This window comes from Xiphophorus couchianus, chromosome 4 (assembly GCF_001444195.1).
Source record: "Xiphophorus couchianus chromosome 4, X_couchianus-1.0, whole genome shotgun sequence".
NCBI lineage: Eukaryota > Metazoa > Chordata > Actinopteri > Cyprinodontiformes > Poeciliidae > Xiphophorus > Xiphophorus couchianus.
The window spans coordinates 16,007,133-16,020,675 of NC_040231.1; the positions used below are offsets into that span (position 1 = coordinate 16,007,133).

The 13,543-nt window shown below is 39.8% G+C and overlaps 1 protein-coding gene across 2 annotated transcripts; it reads left to right on the forward strand.

Moving 5' to 3' along the window:
• The first annotated feature begins 918 nt into the window (after window positions 1–918).
• cog4 (component of oligomeric golgi complex 4) lies at window positions 919–13,403 on the forward strand. 2 transcript variants are annotated; one of them, XM_028015012.1, is made up of 20 exons: window positions 919–1,132; window positions 2,390–2,472; window positions 2,568–2,682; window positions 2,779–2,953; window positions 3,222–3,415; window positions 4,161–4,266; window positions 4,350–4,507; window positions 4,578–4,636; window positions 6,200–6,324; window positions 6,421–6,539; window positions 8,487–8,653; window positions 8,747–8,912; window positions 10,390–10,452; window positions 10,539–10,652; window positions 10,778–10,870; window positions 10,954–11,037; window positions 11,113–11,214; window positions 11,331–11,459; window positions 12,989–13,150; window positions 13,269–13,403. In XM_028015012.1, the coding sequence occupies exons 1-19, from the start codon at window positions 986–988 to the stop codon at window positions 13,121–13,123; spliced, it is 2,334 nt and encodes a 777-aa protein (XP_027870813.1). In that variant the 5' UTR covers window positions 919–985; the 3' UTR covers window positions 13,124–13,150; window positions 13,269–13,403. The 2 variants fall into 2 exon arrangements, with proteins under 2 accessions (XP_027870813.1, XP_027870814.1); XM_028015013.1 differs by having other exon boundaries at window positions 919–1,088.
• Window positions 13,404–13,543: the final 140 nt, after the last annotated feature.

A 13,543-nucleotide genomic window follows, 5' to 3' on the forward strand; every position in this document is an offset into this window, starting at 1 on the left:
TTGCTTTGTCTTTATTAATGTTTACCTTTTCTTTAAAGGTAAATTTGACTAGGTGTTAAACAAGTTTTGCACCAAACATTTTTATATTTTAAGGTTATGTTTACAGTAGGCTTGTGTTGGAAATTCTGGTGCTATGAATACTTAAACTCAGGTAAATGTACATGCAGGATAAATAAAATGTGGAGAAAAGATGTTTATACCAATTTTTAAAATTGAAATGGACCATATTTCAATTTTTTTTTATTACCGTATATGGACCATATAATTGGAATTGAAGTTTATAATTAAAATTTTGACCATATTATTTTTTTTACATTTCTGTATAATCACAGAAACAGTTTTTTTGTTGTTTTTTTTATCTTGAATCCTGTTTATACAGGTAACTATATTAGTGACATCCTTTCAAAGTGATTACAAATTGTATGGAAGACTTAATCTGCTTTTAGACGAGAGTAAAAACAGCATAAGATTTCTAGTCAGATTGAAATAAACAGTTGACGTTTAAGTCAAATACCTTCAGATATAGGAGAAATTGTTTCTAAAGCTAAAATTATTGTAAAATTTTTTAATTACTTCAAAGGCAGTACAAATAATTATCACAGTGAAAATATGGTCCAGAATCCATAAAAACTAAATTAAAAAAAACTCATGAAAGCCAGTATGGATTCATGCTTGGTGTGGCGCGCATGCGCAGATATGCGAGGTAATTCACCCCAAAAGTTGTCTACTCAGGTTGTGTGTTTAATTCCGACAGTAAGAAGTGGGAAACTTTGTTTCATGTAATAATGTGCATAACAAAACGCTTCTTGGTGAACACCAATATGTAACAGGAGGACAATGTTGTAGACGTAAAGCCGAAGTTGTTGCTGGAGCGCTACCTGCCAGACTAAACCGAGGGATTAATAGCACACTGATGACGTTGACGCCGCAGTAGCTTTCGTGTGTGGCGGAAGATGGCTGACAGCGTAGCTTTGGTAGCCAAAAGATGCGACTCTGGCTCTTTGTCGTCTGTGAGCATGGAGACCATCTCCGGGCTGACGGAGCTGGACGACCTGGAGCGGGTTTACCAGCAGCTCTGTACCGAGGAGGTTCGTATCGGAGGCAGAGCTCAGTCTGTTACCTACGTCACCATGTAAACTTCCGCGACGCCGCTGCCTTCAGGCACAGAGCTAACAAAATCCGCTGTTGGTTAATTAGCAGAGGATCTGGACCAAAGCTACCACTCTGTGGTTTAGAAACTACTGCATTGTTCTGTGTTAAAACCCGTATTAGAGTTAATTACAGCGGAGTTTAGCAAAACAATAAAACAGTCAAAACCTGTGTGTTAAAATCTGGATGGCAATCCAGACTTTTCAAGTCAAATCAACTTTAGACATTGTTTTTCACCTTTAATTGTTCTGTTTGTTGTGCTATTTTATTGGAAATTATAATTTAATCACTGTTACAACTCCTGAGTACCTACCTATGCGGTAGGTACTCAGGAGTTGTAAGTGATGTAAGTGATTGGCTGTTGTGCGTGGAATTGAGGAAAACAATAAAACACATTACAGACGACCAGGACAAACAACCTACTGCACATGTTTTCTTATTTATGTGTTATAGTTCGTAGCATAAAACATATAACGTGTGATAACTGGAGTCAGATAGTTAAATCTGCCAGAAAATCCCTGATGGATTCATCTCTATGTTTGAGTCTCACTAAAGATTTCTGCACCCAATGGTGAAATTCACTTTCTGCTTGTAGAGGCCTTATAGACGTTTATACAATAAAGCCGAGGAAAACGCTTAGTTAGAATATTGGGAAATACGTTTTCATTGTTTATTGAGAGGTAAATGATTGGCCCATAGTAGAAATCTTTCTCAGATTTTACTCCCCATATAAACATAGAGAGTTTGTGCTTTACAACCTGCTATAGATTTATTATTATTATTTTTTTGCAGGACATCTTAGCTCCTAATTTGTATAGTAAGAGTTTTAGAAAGATTTCAGTATAGCGTAGGTTGTGCACAAGCTGTTAGACAATTTAGAGTAGCTCCTAAATCAAATGAAAGCAACTAACAGTCGCTGTTTCTGGGGAGAATATAACATGGCCGCAACAGAACATTTATTTGTTTAGAAAATCTTTTTGTGTGTTTACATTCTCAAAACTAAAAAAACTCTATTTTTAGTTTTTGGTTGTTGTTTTTTTTTTGTTTTTTGTTTTTTGCTCCAAGACATCATCAAATGAGCAAAAGCAAACTCTTGAAATATACATTTGAGTATATGAATTTATCCTATGTGACTAAGTTGATGTTTTGTTGAGTTAGACCTTTATGCACACGTCTTGTGATTGTACTGCATGCATGCTGCTTAATTTAAAAATATTTGTGTTTGTTCTGTTTCTTACAGACAGAAGTGGATGCTGAGCTCGACAGGCTGGTGGGACAGGAGGGGAGCATTCACACAAAGATGCTGGCACTGCAGAGGATGGGGTAAAGACTTAATAAATCTGTTTGAGCTTCACTGAGCTCTTCTGAGATCTTTATTAATATATATTTAGTTGATGCGCTTAATTGTTTCCTTGCAGTCCGAATCTACAGCTGATTGGAGGAGATGCCAGCCAGCTGTCAGGCATGATCACTTTCACCTGCAGTCTGGCTGAAAATGTCAGCCGAAAAGTCAGACAGCTAGACCTGGCAAAAGTAAGTGCACCACTTTTATTTTTTTTGAAAGTGGAGACTTTGATAATTAATGCATATGTCTAAAGGTCTTATTTTCTTTTTTTGTTTTGTTTGTAGACCCGGCTTTATAACGTCATCCAGCGCGCTGACGACATCCTGGACCTGAAGTTCTGCACTGACGGCGTTCAGACGGCGCTGCGTAACGAAGACTATGAACAGGCGGCTGCTCACATCCACCGCTACCTTTCTCTGGACCAATCAGTAATCGAGTTGAGCCGTCAGGGAGAAGAAAGTACGAGGCTTCTTATTTATTGTTTTGTGTTGCCATGGAAACACGCTCAGTGTTAATTTTGTACTTTTTGGTTGTTTTCCTGTCTTCATGTTTAGCATCTAATTTTTGCTACCATGTCAGCCTGCCCCGGATTGTGCATCTCAGTTCTAACGCTTAAAATATGACCATTATATCTAACCGTTGCATTTTACCAGCTGGAAATATTTCTCTCAAATTTTTGTTTTCAGTAGATAAACTCTGACAGTCATAATGTATCATTTCTGAACAGGCAGCGCTGTGGACGCCAGTCTGGTGATGCTGCAGGAGGCGGAGCAGAAGCTGAAGGTGATCGTGGCAGAGAAGCTCGATGAGGCTGTAGCAGCCGTCGACCTGGCTCAAGTGGAGAGGTTCTTCAAGATCTTCCCTCTGCTGGGCCTCCACCAGCAGGGTCTGGCCCGGTTCGGCCAGTACCTGTGCAGTCAGGTGGGTTCCGGCAGAGCTGCTAAGGCGCTGGATGGGAAAGAGGTTATTTGTTGTAGTTTTGTACGGTCATTTAAATCAATCAGTCAGTCACATTTTATTTGTATAGTACATTTCAGCAACAAGGCATTTCGAGATGCTTTTTGTCAAGTCCCATCTTTACAGATCAGAATGTTGGTGAATGTTTCATTAATAATGTTTCAGAAGCAGCTCTAAACAGGTGGCTTTTTAGTCAAGATTTTAAGGAACTCAGTATTTTGGCTGTTTTGCAGTTTTCTGGAAGTTTGTTCCAGAGTTGTGGAGCATAGAAGCTGAATGCTGCTTCTCCGTGTTTGGTTCCGATCCTGGGATGCAAAGGAGACCAGAACCAGAAGACCTGAGAGGGCTGGAAGGTTGCTATGACAACAGCAGATCTTTAATGTGTTGTTGTGCTAAACCATTTAGTGATTTATAAACTATGAGCAGTATTTTAAAGTCTTTTCTCTGTGCTACAGGGAGCCAGTGTAGGGACTTTAGAACTGGAATAATGTGCTCCATCTTTCTGGTTTTAGTGAGAACGCGATCTTTCTAGATCAGCTGCAGCTGTCTGTCTGATTTTTTTTTAGGCAGACTTGTTGTTTCTGATTGCTCCGCCTCTTTTATTCTACAGTCTTCCCTGAAAAGTGTCTCCGTCTTGTTGCGAGATTCTCGTAGTTCCAGTTCATCGCGGGATGATTTGAGAAACTTTTTGTGTATTTTTTCCACACAGCTCGCCTCCAAAGCTGAGGAGAACCTGCTGTTGGCGACAGGAGGCGATCTGGGAGAGAAGAGAGCTCTGCTGATATTTGCAGACACTTTGACGCTGCTGCTGGAAGGTGAGAATCCACCCTCTGCATGCCCGCCTGGGTTCTCGCTCATTACGCGACGACTCCAATAACGTGATGGTTTCTGCTCACAGGCATCGCTCGTGTCGTTGAGACTCATCAGCCCATAGTGGAGACGTATTACGGTCCGGGCCATCTGTACACCCTCATCACTCACCTGCAGCAGGAATGCGACCGTCAGGCCCAGAAAATTGTTGATAAGTTCATCCAGCAGAGAGGATACCACAACAAGGTGTGTGTTGCACCTGAGCTGCATGGTTTCTGCTCTTGATGTCGGCTCCTTCTCACCCTTTTTCCTCCAGTTCCAGATTGTCCAGACCAGCATGATGAAGAGCGTTCCAGGGGAGAGGATCGAGCCGAGGTCTGCTTTATGTTCAGCCCGTGTGTCTCTGTAGTGGTTTAATTAAGAGAAATACTGCAGAAAATAACAAATTACAGTATTTTTCGGAATATAAGCCGCTACTTTTTTCCCACGCTTTGAACCATGCGGCTTATAGCCCGCTGCTGCTTTTCTGTGGATTTTTCTTCAACCACCAGGGGGCAGGAGGGTAGCAGGAAATGAATCATTGGAAGTCAAAATTGGAAATCAAAGAAGAAAGTGTGGAATCGAACCTACAACCTTCCGATCGCAAGACGACTACTCTACCAAAGAGCCACAGTTGAAGGCTGTCGATCTGGCAGTACAGATCGATAGTTGCTGCCTGTAAGCTCGGCGTGAACGAATCCATGGTTCGGCGTTGGAGACGCAGGGCTGCGTCCTTAATAGCAGATTTATTAAGAGCGGCGGAGATATCAGCGGCTTATAGTCCGGTGCGGCTTATATATGTACATTTCCAGTTTTTGTTTTGTTTTTTAAATTGTTGGTGCGGCTTATAATAAGGTGCCTCTATAGTTCGGAAAATACGGTAATTAGAAAATCACATCAAGTCAGGCAGCCCCGGATTGGTTTGATTTTCTTTTGTCACATATAAAATGTGCTGGGACACAGGGAGGCCTGTCATGATAACAATGAATTGTTTCAGAACTTATTGCGATAAACGATAATATTGTTGTTTTGAGACCGTGTTCAAGTAACATAGTGGCAAGTTCACCCTTTCGAATATCAGTAAATCTAATTTCAAACAAACATTTAACACTGAAGCTGAAGGACATTTTACATATCTAAGATAAATTAACAAAACAACAAATTAAAGGGATACTGAAGTCTGTAAACAAAATTTTCCTCCACAAAAGTGGCTAATTGAGACCAACACATCAAACTGAAGCCTTGTGTTGTCCAGTCTTTGGTAGAAAGAGAGAAAACAAAAAAACCAAACATCCAAATGAGAATTATAGAGCTTGTTTTAATTCATCATGAAATTGATTTATTGCTTATTGTGACAGGCTTACTCACATGCCGCTCCGACTGCAACCAAACACGTCGGCTCTTTAGACAAAAGTCATGGATAAAGTCAATCCACTGTCATCGCTGTATCATGATTTAGAAAAATAATCTAATGAGCTTTGACAGCTTCGTTAGTTTTTGCTCTCATAAATGCATCAATTATATTTGTTGAAACCGCAGTCGAGTCATCAGAATCACCATCAATCAGACAGCTTTTATTTTAAGCTGTAAACTCTGGAACTCATTACCATCTGATTTTAAGACCAAGACTGACATTAAAACATTCACTTCAAGGCTTAAGAATTGACAAAAGATGAACCGGAACTGTATTCATTTTTAAATATTACAATTGTTTTGATTCAGTACTTTAAATCCATTGTTTACTATTTATTTTGGATTGTTTTATTCTGTTTACTTTTCATTTAAACAGTGAAAGGTCCTTCTGGGGTCGGGTGTCGCAAATTAGCTATGGATATAAACTCTGTGATGTTTCTTGTAAAATAAATAAACGGTAAAATAAAAAAATCTCCTGTCGAACAGGGAGCTGGACCCCGTGCTGACAGAAGTGACGCTGATGAACGCCAGGGCGGAGCTGTACCTGCGCTTCCTGCGTCGCCGCATAATGGCCGACTTTGAAGTTGGAGATGGTCAGAGCATCACACCAGGTAGTTTTATCACGAGACAGGATTTTTGTTCCAAATATTCCTTTTTTTTTGGTTGTTGTTTTTAGCTGCTCCATTATTTTCTCCAAAAACTGTTAGAGCACCAGCAGAATGTGGAGAAGCTAATCAAGCACTGTTTGCTGAGCACCAGGATGCAGGAGCTGATTGGATATTACATCCCAATGGAGGAGTACTACATGAGAGAGTCGGTCAACAAGGTCAGGCTCACGAAGCATCACATCTGTTGTCAGAATAATCTCCAAAACCTTTCAACTCTCACAAAAACTCTGGAATTAGTCAAACTGGAGAATTTGCTTCATAAACTACAATTCAAATTCACACAAAATGACATGGAAATAGTTTTCAAATTCAAAGTTATGGCAGTAAGATATTTCTAAAAAGATTTTTAAAAAATCACATCTTTTGCTTTCAATGCTTATTTTGAAGTAGAATGAAATAGAATAATTCACTGATGTTCAGCAGAGTAGAAAACTGCCTTTGGCTGAGCAGCATGCAAGATAAATGTAGAAAAAGTTCAAAAACGACACCACTGTTTTCAGACAGAACTGAAGTTGATGGGATGGATTATCATCCATCTTAATCTTAATACTATCTTCTATTCTAAGATAATTTGCAAAATATATACGTATATGTACAACACTTTTAAAGAGTTGCAACTGTAATTTCAGCAAAAGGTGGTTCTATGTTTAGATCTAGGGGAGCTGAACACAAATGCATGCCACACTTTTCAGATAAAAAATTTTTTGAAACCCACTAACTCTTCCTTCCTCTTCCTCATTATATGTGACTTTTTGTTGGTTTGTCACATAACATCCCAGTAAAATGCATCAAAGTCTGTGATTGTGATTAGGCCTGTCGCGATAAACAATCAATTAGTCGCTCAGCAAAATTTGTTATTGTGACAGGCCTAATTGTGATGTGACAAAATGTAAAAAAAAAAAAAAAGTTTCCAGGGTGTGAATACTTTTTAAAGAACTGTGCGTCCTAAGTTACCGACCGGCTGCCAAGGAACCAAATTAGTTCCAGTTCATTGCAGTTTTTCCAGAACCTGTACTGTGATTTTTATTTTTGCTTCCTACAGAGCGCTCTTTGAAACTCGTAACCAAATATTTTGTTTTCATTTCTATTAATACATAGTTCAGTTGATGATTGGATTATTTGATTCAGGAGTCTTAACGCCGACACACTTACAGATACCGACCTTCGGGCTTTACGCTCGACTCTTCTGTTCCAAACATTTCCATGTTGATTCATTCTTCAAACCCATTTCTCTTTTTTGCTGAATATAAATGTTAAACTCCTATTTTTTTTGTTTTGAACGACTCGGTTTCTCAGGGATGCTCTGCTTTATGTCCCAAGTTACCGACCTGATTCCAGTTAAATGAATTACTTCCAGTTTGTTAGACTTGTTTCGACGCCTCATTATGAGATTCGCCCCCTGGGGCATTCGTAGAGGTTTCTAATCCTGCTGCGCCTTGCCTCTTGTTGTTAGTAGACAGGATGTCCAGGGAAGAGCCACACATTTAACAGCAATATGATTCTTCTATTACTGTTTTTTTTTCTAAATTATGCTGCTGACGTTAAACAAAAAATAACATAGATTGCATCGTGACGCTATAAAGCAGGAATTGTTTCTGTGACGCCATGGATCTTAAAGTTTTGTGGGCACAACATGACTGTGTTGTGAGTGATACATTTTTGTCTGAATTGTAAAAACAATCAGATGTGAATGAAAGTAAAACAGTGTTCAATTATTCAGCTCTTTACCAAAACGTTTCAGTCTGTGGAGTTCAGAAGAAGTCAAATATTTGATGTATTTTCTTTGTCTCTGCTTGAGTCCAAGAGCTGCAGGCTGCATCAAATTTTAATTCATGTATTTTATTCGAATCTTTCTTCTTTAAGGATTCGACTTTATTGTCATACCAGCTCACATTTGCATGTTTATGGTACAAAATCTGGACTCAGGTCCCAGTTTAACATAAATAAATAGATTTTAGAAAATGATGCTGAAATTAGCTTTGCTAAATGCTAAATACACGTGAAAGCAAGAGATGGTGCACAATAGTGCATGATATTGACTTATTAATGTGAAATTATGCTGCCTAATTTTTACATAACTTATTAATTACTCTGACCTTCTTCAGGCTGTTACCATGGATACTTACGAGAAGGGTCAGCTGACCAGCAGCATGGTGGACGACTGTTTCTACATCGTTAAAAAGTGCATCAGCAGAGCGTTGTCCAGCTCCAACATCGACTGCCTCTGCGCCATGATCAACCACGCCAACTCTCTGCTGGAGTCAGACTTCAGGTGACTCCTCAGCCTCTCCACCAGACACCATTAAAAGACTTTTTACAAACCGCTGCCACTTGTCTCACCTCTGTCCTCCTTCCCTGCTGCCAGAGAGGTGTTGTACAACAAGCTGCGGCAGGGCTTCCCGGCCACAACGCTTCAGGACATCCAGCGGGGCGTCAGCAGCGCCGTCAGCCTGATGCAGAGCAGCTTGCAGCAGGGCAAGTTTAACACGCTGGGCATTGAGAGCACCGAAAACGCCAAGGCTGCCTTCCTGGTAAGATGATCGGAGACACCGCCGTGTGCGGCTCTCACTTCCAATTGCTAGTAAAATCCCCTCCATATGGAGGTTTACAATTAAAAGCCGAGGCAAAAGGTGATTAAAATCTTTGGCTTCAGGATATAGACAAAAGTAAAAACAATTATTTCTACCGCTCTGGAAAAAAGAAAGAGACCATTTAAAATAATCAGTTTCTCTTATTTCACTCTCTATAGATACTGATATTGAGTAAAATCAACATTGTTCTTTTATTCTGTCAACTACTGAGAATGTGTCTCTGGAATTCCAAGCAAAAATGTTGTATTTATTTGCAGAAAGTAACAAAAAAATAACGAGAAAGATGCAGAACTTTCAGACCTCAAATAATGCAAAGAAAACAAGTTCATATTCATTCACTAACAACAATACTAATGTTTTAACTCAGGAAGAGTTCAGAAATCAATATCTGGTAGAATAACCAGGAGGTTTTCAATACGGTTCAGAGCAGTGGACTCTTTATTTTTTCCAGAGTTGTATATTAGCATAAAAATCTGGTCCAATAGAGTCAGATGAAGTCCAACTGATGCCGAATATTTTTTGTAGAGATTATAACGCATATCAGATAGTAAAAAAGAGAGGAAACTCAAAAAAAACTTGTTGTTGGTTGATAATTGACTGAAAGTAGCAGGAGTTTTTAGTTTTTTATTCCTTTAAGGGCACTTCAAGATTCACATTTTGCGTGTTTTTCTATTTACATTTGGGTTTCTACTGATCCTAAAAATATTCCAAGTGCTTAAAAAAATTTTTTTTTTAAAAACAGCCATCCGATTTTTAGCAACAAGTTAACTTTCTGGTGTCTGGAAAATGGGTCTTTTAAAAAACTTCCAGAATGCAACGTCACAAATCAGCACCAACCCAGTGAAGCCCAGTTCATTACCTAGCAACCCCGGACGAGTTCCGCCCGTTACCTAGCAACCCAAGCTGCGCTCCAGCACATTTTGGTCAACTGGTTTAATCCTTCTAGGCCAAACGGGAGACGGTGCGCTTTTCAGCCAGTATCGGGTTATTACGGTAATTTCACCCTGGCGGAAGCAGGGAGTGGAATTAATCTCATAAGACGCTCTTTTAATAGACGGTAAATTACAGAAATAACTTGCTAGATATTGAAGGTTCCAGTTGTTATGGATAATAAATGGGCAATTATTTTTACTCAAAGGACATTTAAAGAACTATGTACAATTAAAATAAGCAACAATATCCAGGCGGAGATTTGAAACTTATGACTCAAAGGCTTAACTGCAGACTGGTTTTGTATCGCCGATAGAGCTACCAACCCGGTTCAAGGAAGCAGAATGGGTCACCTGTAATGAATTGGTCAAAAATGTCTTCTTCAGCATTTCATCTGGCAATCAGAGCTTAGCTAGAGAATATTGTGCGGTTCTGATCTCTGTCTGGTGCAGTTCTGTTCAATCCTTAACTTGCTTTTCAAACGCAGGCCACTCTGAATAACGTGGAGGTTTGCAGTGAGAATATCACAACGCTAAAGAGAAACCTAGAGGTAAAAGGCTCATTTCTCCCGTTTCTTTAGGAAAATTTCTCCGCAGGTTGAAAAAGCAGATATTTTCTTTCTCCTTTTCCTGGCAGAACGACTGCTCCAAGCTGTTCAGCCAGGGAGTCGGATCTGGTGAAAAAGCAAAGATTGAAAGCTGCTTGTCCGACCTCATCGGCACTTCTGCAAAGTTCAAGGATCTATTACAGGTTTGACACGTGCACAAAACGATGAATAAATGTCAATAATTCTCCGCAGACTAAGCCAGATTTATTCTGACTTTGACTTTAATGCTCTTAGCTCAATATTTAACCCGACTTTTATTTATATTTAGGAGGGTCTAACAGAGTTGAACACGACAGCTGTAAAGCCTCAAGTCAAGCCCTGGATCAGCAGCTTTCTATCCATCTCCCACAACATAGAGGAGGTTCTGCTCACCTCACATTTCCGCACAGAAAACAACCGGAAGTCGGGTTTGTTTTTGTTTTTAATTGTGGCCGGTCTTCACAGGAAGAGTTTAATGACTATGAAGCTAACGACCCCTGGGTGCAGCAGCTCATCGTTAACCTGGAGCAGCTCATGGCAGAGTTCAAGGTAAGGAACATCAAAGTAGCTGATTTCTGACCGGATTAATTCTGTTTTTGTAATCGTTATGGTTCTTCTCCCCAGACCGCCCTCAGTCCTGTCATCTACGACACTCTGACCAGCCTGATGACCAGCCTGATCTCTGTAGAGCTGGAGAAAACCGTGCTCAAATGCTCCTTCAGCAGAGTAAGCAGCTGCTTTTGGCCACAGGGTGGCGCCAAACTTTCCCTGCACATTTGAAAAGTTGCAGTGATTTGCTAATGAATCCTGCTGGCTTGTGGTTATTGCATTTGCTGTTGCAGCTGGGAGGGCTGCAGTTTGATAAAGAGCTGCGGTCTCTGGTGGCGTACCTCACCACGGTCACCACCTGGACCATCAGAGACAAGTTCGCTCGCCTCACGCAGATGGCCACCATCCTCAACCTGGAGCGGGTAACTCAGATTCACACCAACACACTTAAAATCTGTTGTGGTGCTGCACTTCTTCTGGTTTCACTGGTTTTAAGTGTTAATTGTTACAATTACTTTTCGTGAACAGAAACTATATTTCTGAACTTTCTAGATAAGAAGAATCTTAACCTTAATTGCAACAATTGAGGTCAGACAAAATATTACTTTTACTAGTTGTAGCTGTGAAGAATATCAATAAATGAATTAACTTTGCCTAAATAAATAAAGCATATGATGGGTTACAAATACATACTTAAGATTTCTTATTAGAAATGCAAGCATGTTTTCTCTAGAGCCTCTGACCTTTAAAGTCTTTGCTAAGGAGATAAAAATAGTTAAAGGATGCAGTAAGCCCAAATACATAATGACTATAAAATGGCCTTTAAGCATGAGCCTGTATGAAATATTCACTGTGTGATAATCTTATTTAAAAACACTGCTGTCTCATGGTATTCACTCAAAAATGTAAAATGACTCAAATGATTTCATTTAAAACAGGTAACTATTAATATCGCACCTTTAGTTTTGTTATATTGCGATGTTGAATTTTATTTTGATACATGAGTTTAAACACCAGGTAAATTTAGCCGTTTTGAAGAACTTATTGCACAGTGTGTCTAATCTGTTTTGCATTTCTCGTCTTAATAAAGTAACAGTTGGAGGAAAAACACGCTAGCTGCTTCAGACTTCCAGTTAGTTACTCACCAAATGCAAATAAGAGGGGAGGGTGATGCTTCCTTAGCTTCCATGTTGTTTATAACTGGAAATCAGTACTCTCAGCAACAGGTGGGAGAGGGGCAACTGTGTAACTCAGTGACTCAGGCTGGAAATGCTCTGGCACTTTCTCTCCGCTGGCTCGTTCAAGGGGATAAAAAAATGTCTGTGCATCCTTAAAAAGTCTTAAATTTATGTATCTAAAATTAAAATGTCTTACTTTTTTTTGTGAATGAATTTAAGTTGGTCTTAAATATGTTGATCAGTTAGGAGTATTTAATCATGTTGTATGTCTTTTTCTCTCTTCTTATGGGACAATGAGTGTGACTGGATAGTTGAGCCTACCGCTAGCTAGCTGATAATTAGCTAGTTAGCAGCTAGTTAACTAGCTAATTAGCAGCTAGAGGCTATCAGCTAGTTTTTTTTGCATCCATCATCGATAAGTGCAAACCTAATGTCAGTTGACTGGATGAAGTTCGTACATTTCTGTGGAGATAAAGGTCTTAAATGTACCTCATGCTGGTCTTTAAAAGACTTAAATTTGAGTTGGTAAAACCTGCAGAAACACTGCTAACATAATCATTAAAATTGTGTCCAAATCAAAACTGTTTCCTCTCTGTGCATCGTTTTATTTTTCTTAAAGGTAAGTTCAAATTTAATCAGTTTTATGTTTTTTAGTTTTCATGTGTTTAAAAAAATTTTCAAACTAAGGAATTTAAAGGTGGAGTGAGATCAACATTGCTTAGCTTTTGGTCTCTTTGGTAGCATTTTGAGGTCTTTGCTTATCTGTCCTGCAGGTGACTGAGATCTTGGACTACTGGGGTCCTAACTCAGGCCCACTGACATGGCGGCTGACCCCCGCCGAGGTGCGTCAGGTTCTGGCTTTGCGGATCGACTTCAGAAGCGAAGATATCAAGAGGCTGCGACTCTAGATAACGAGCTAGTGGCCGTCTGCAATGGTGAAGCACATGGGAGGAAAAAGAAAAAAAAAGAAAAACTCTAAACAGATGTGTGCGCGACACAAAACAAACACCCTGTTTGTTCCTCAGTGGTGTTTTTTTTTTTTTTTTGTTGCAGTTTGCCCAGCTGATCCCAGTCTGCATCAGTTCCAGCTGAGCTTCCAGAGACGCGGTTTCACAGCAGCGGCGGCGAGCGGCCTGATCTTTAGTTAACTGTAAAATGTGTAATTAAAATCATAAATGTGTGACTGTATTACAGTGGAGTATTTTTAACTTGTAGCGGGCCGAGAGAGAAACGGGGACACACTGGGAGCGTGGAGTGGAGCTGTAGGGCCGCTGGTGCAGCAGAGCAGTAATGAACGTCCCGGCCATTAAACTGACAGAAGCAGGTCA

Excerpts from the sequence above, each read along its gene's own strand:
- cog4 (XM_028015012.1), top strand. The coding sequence starts at position 986 with ATGCGACTCTGGCTCTTTGTCGTCTGTGAGCATGGAGACCATCTCCGG. Across the intron at positions 3,416-4,160 it reads GCCAGTACCTGTGCAGTCAG|CTCGCCTCCAAAGCTGAGGA; the intron begins GTGGGTTCCGGC and ends TTTTCCACACAG. Across the intron at positions 10,871-10,953 it reads TCTCCCACAACATAGAGGAG|GAAGAGTTTAATGACTATGA; the intron begins GTTCTGCTCACC and ends CGGTCTTCACAG.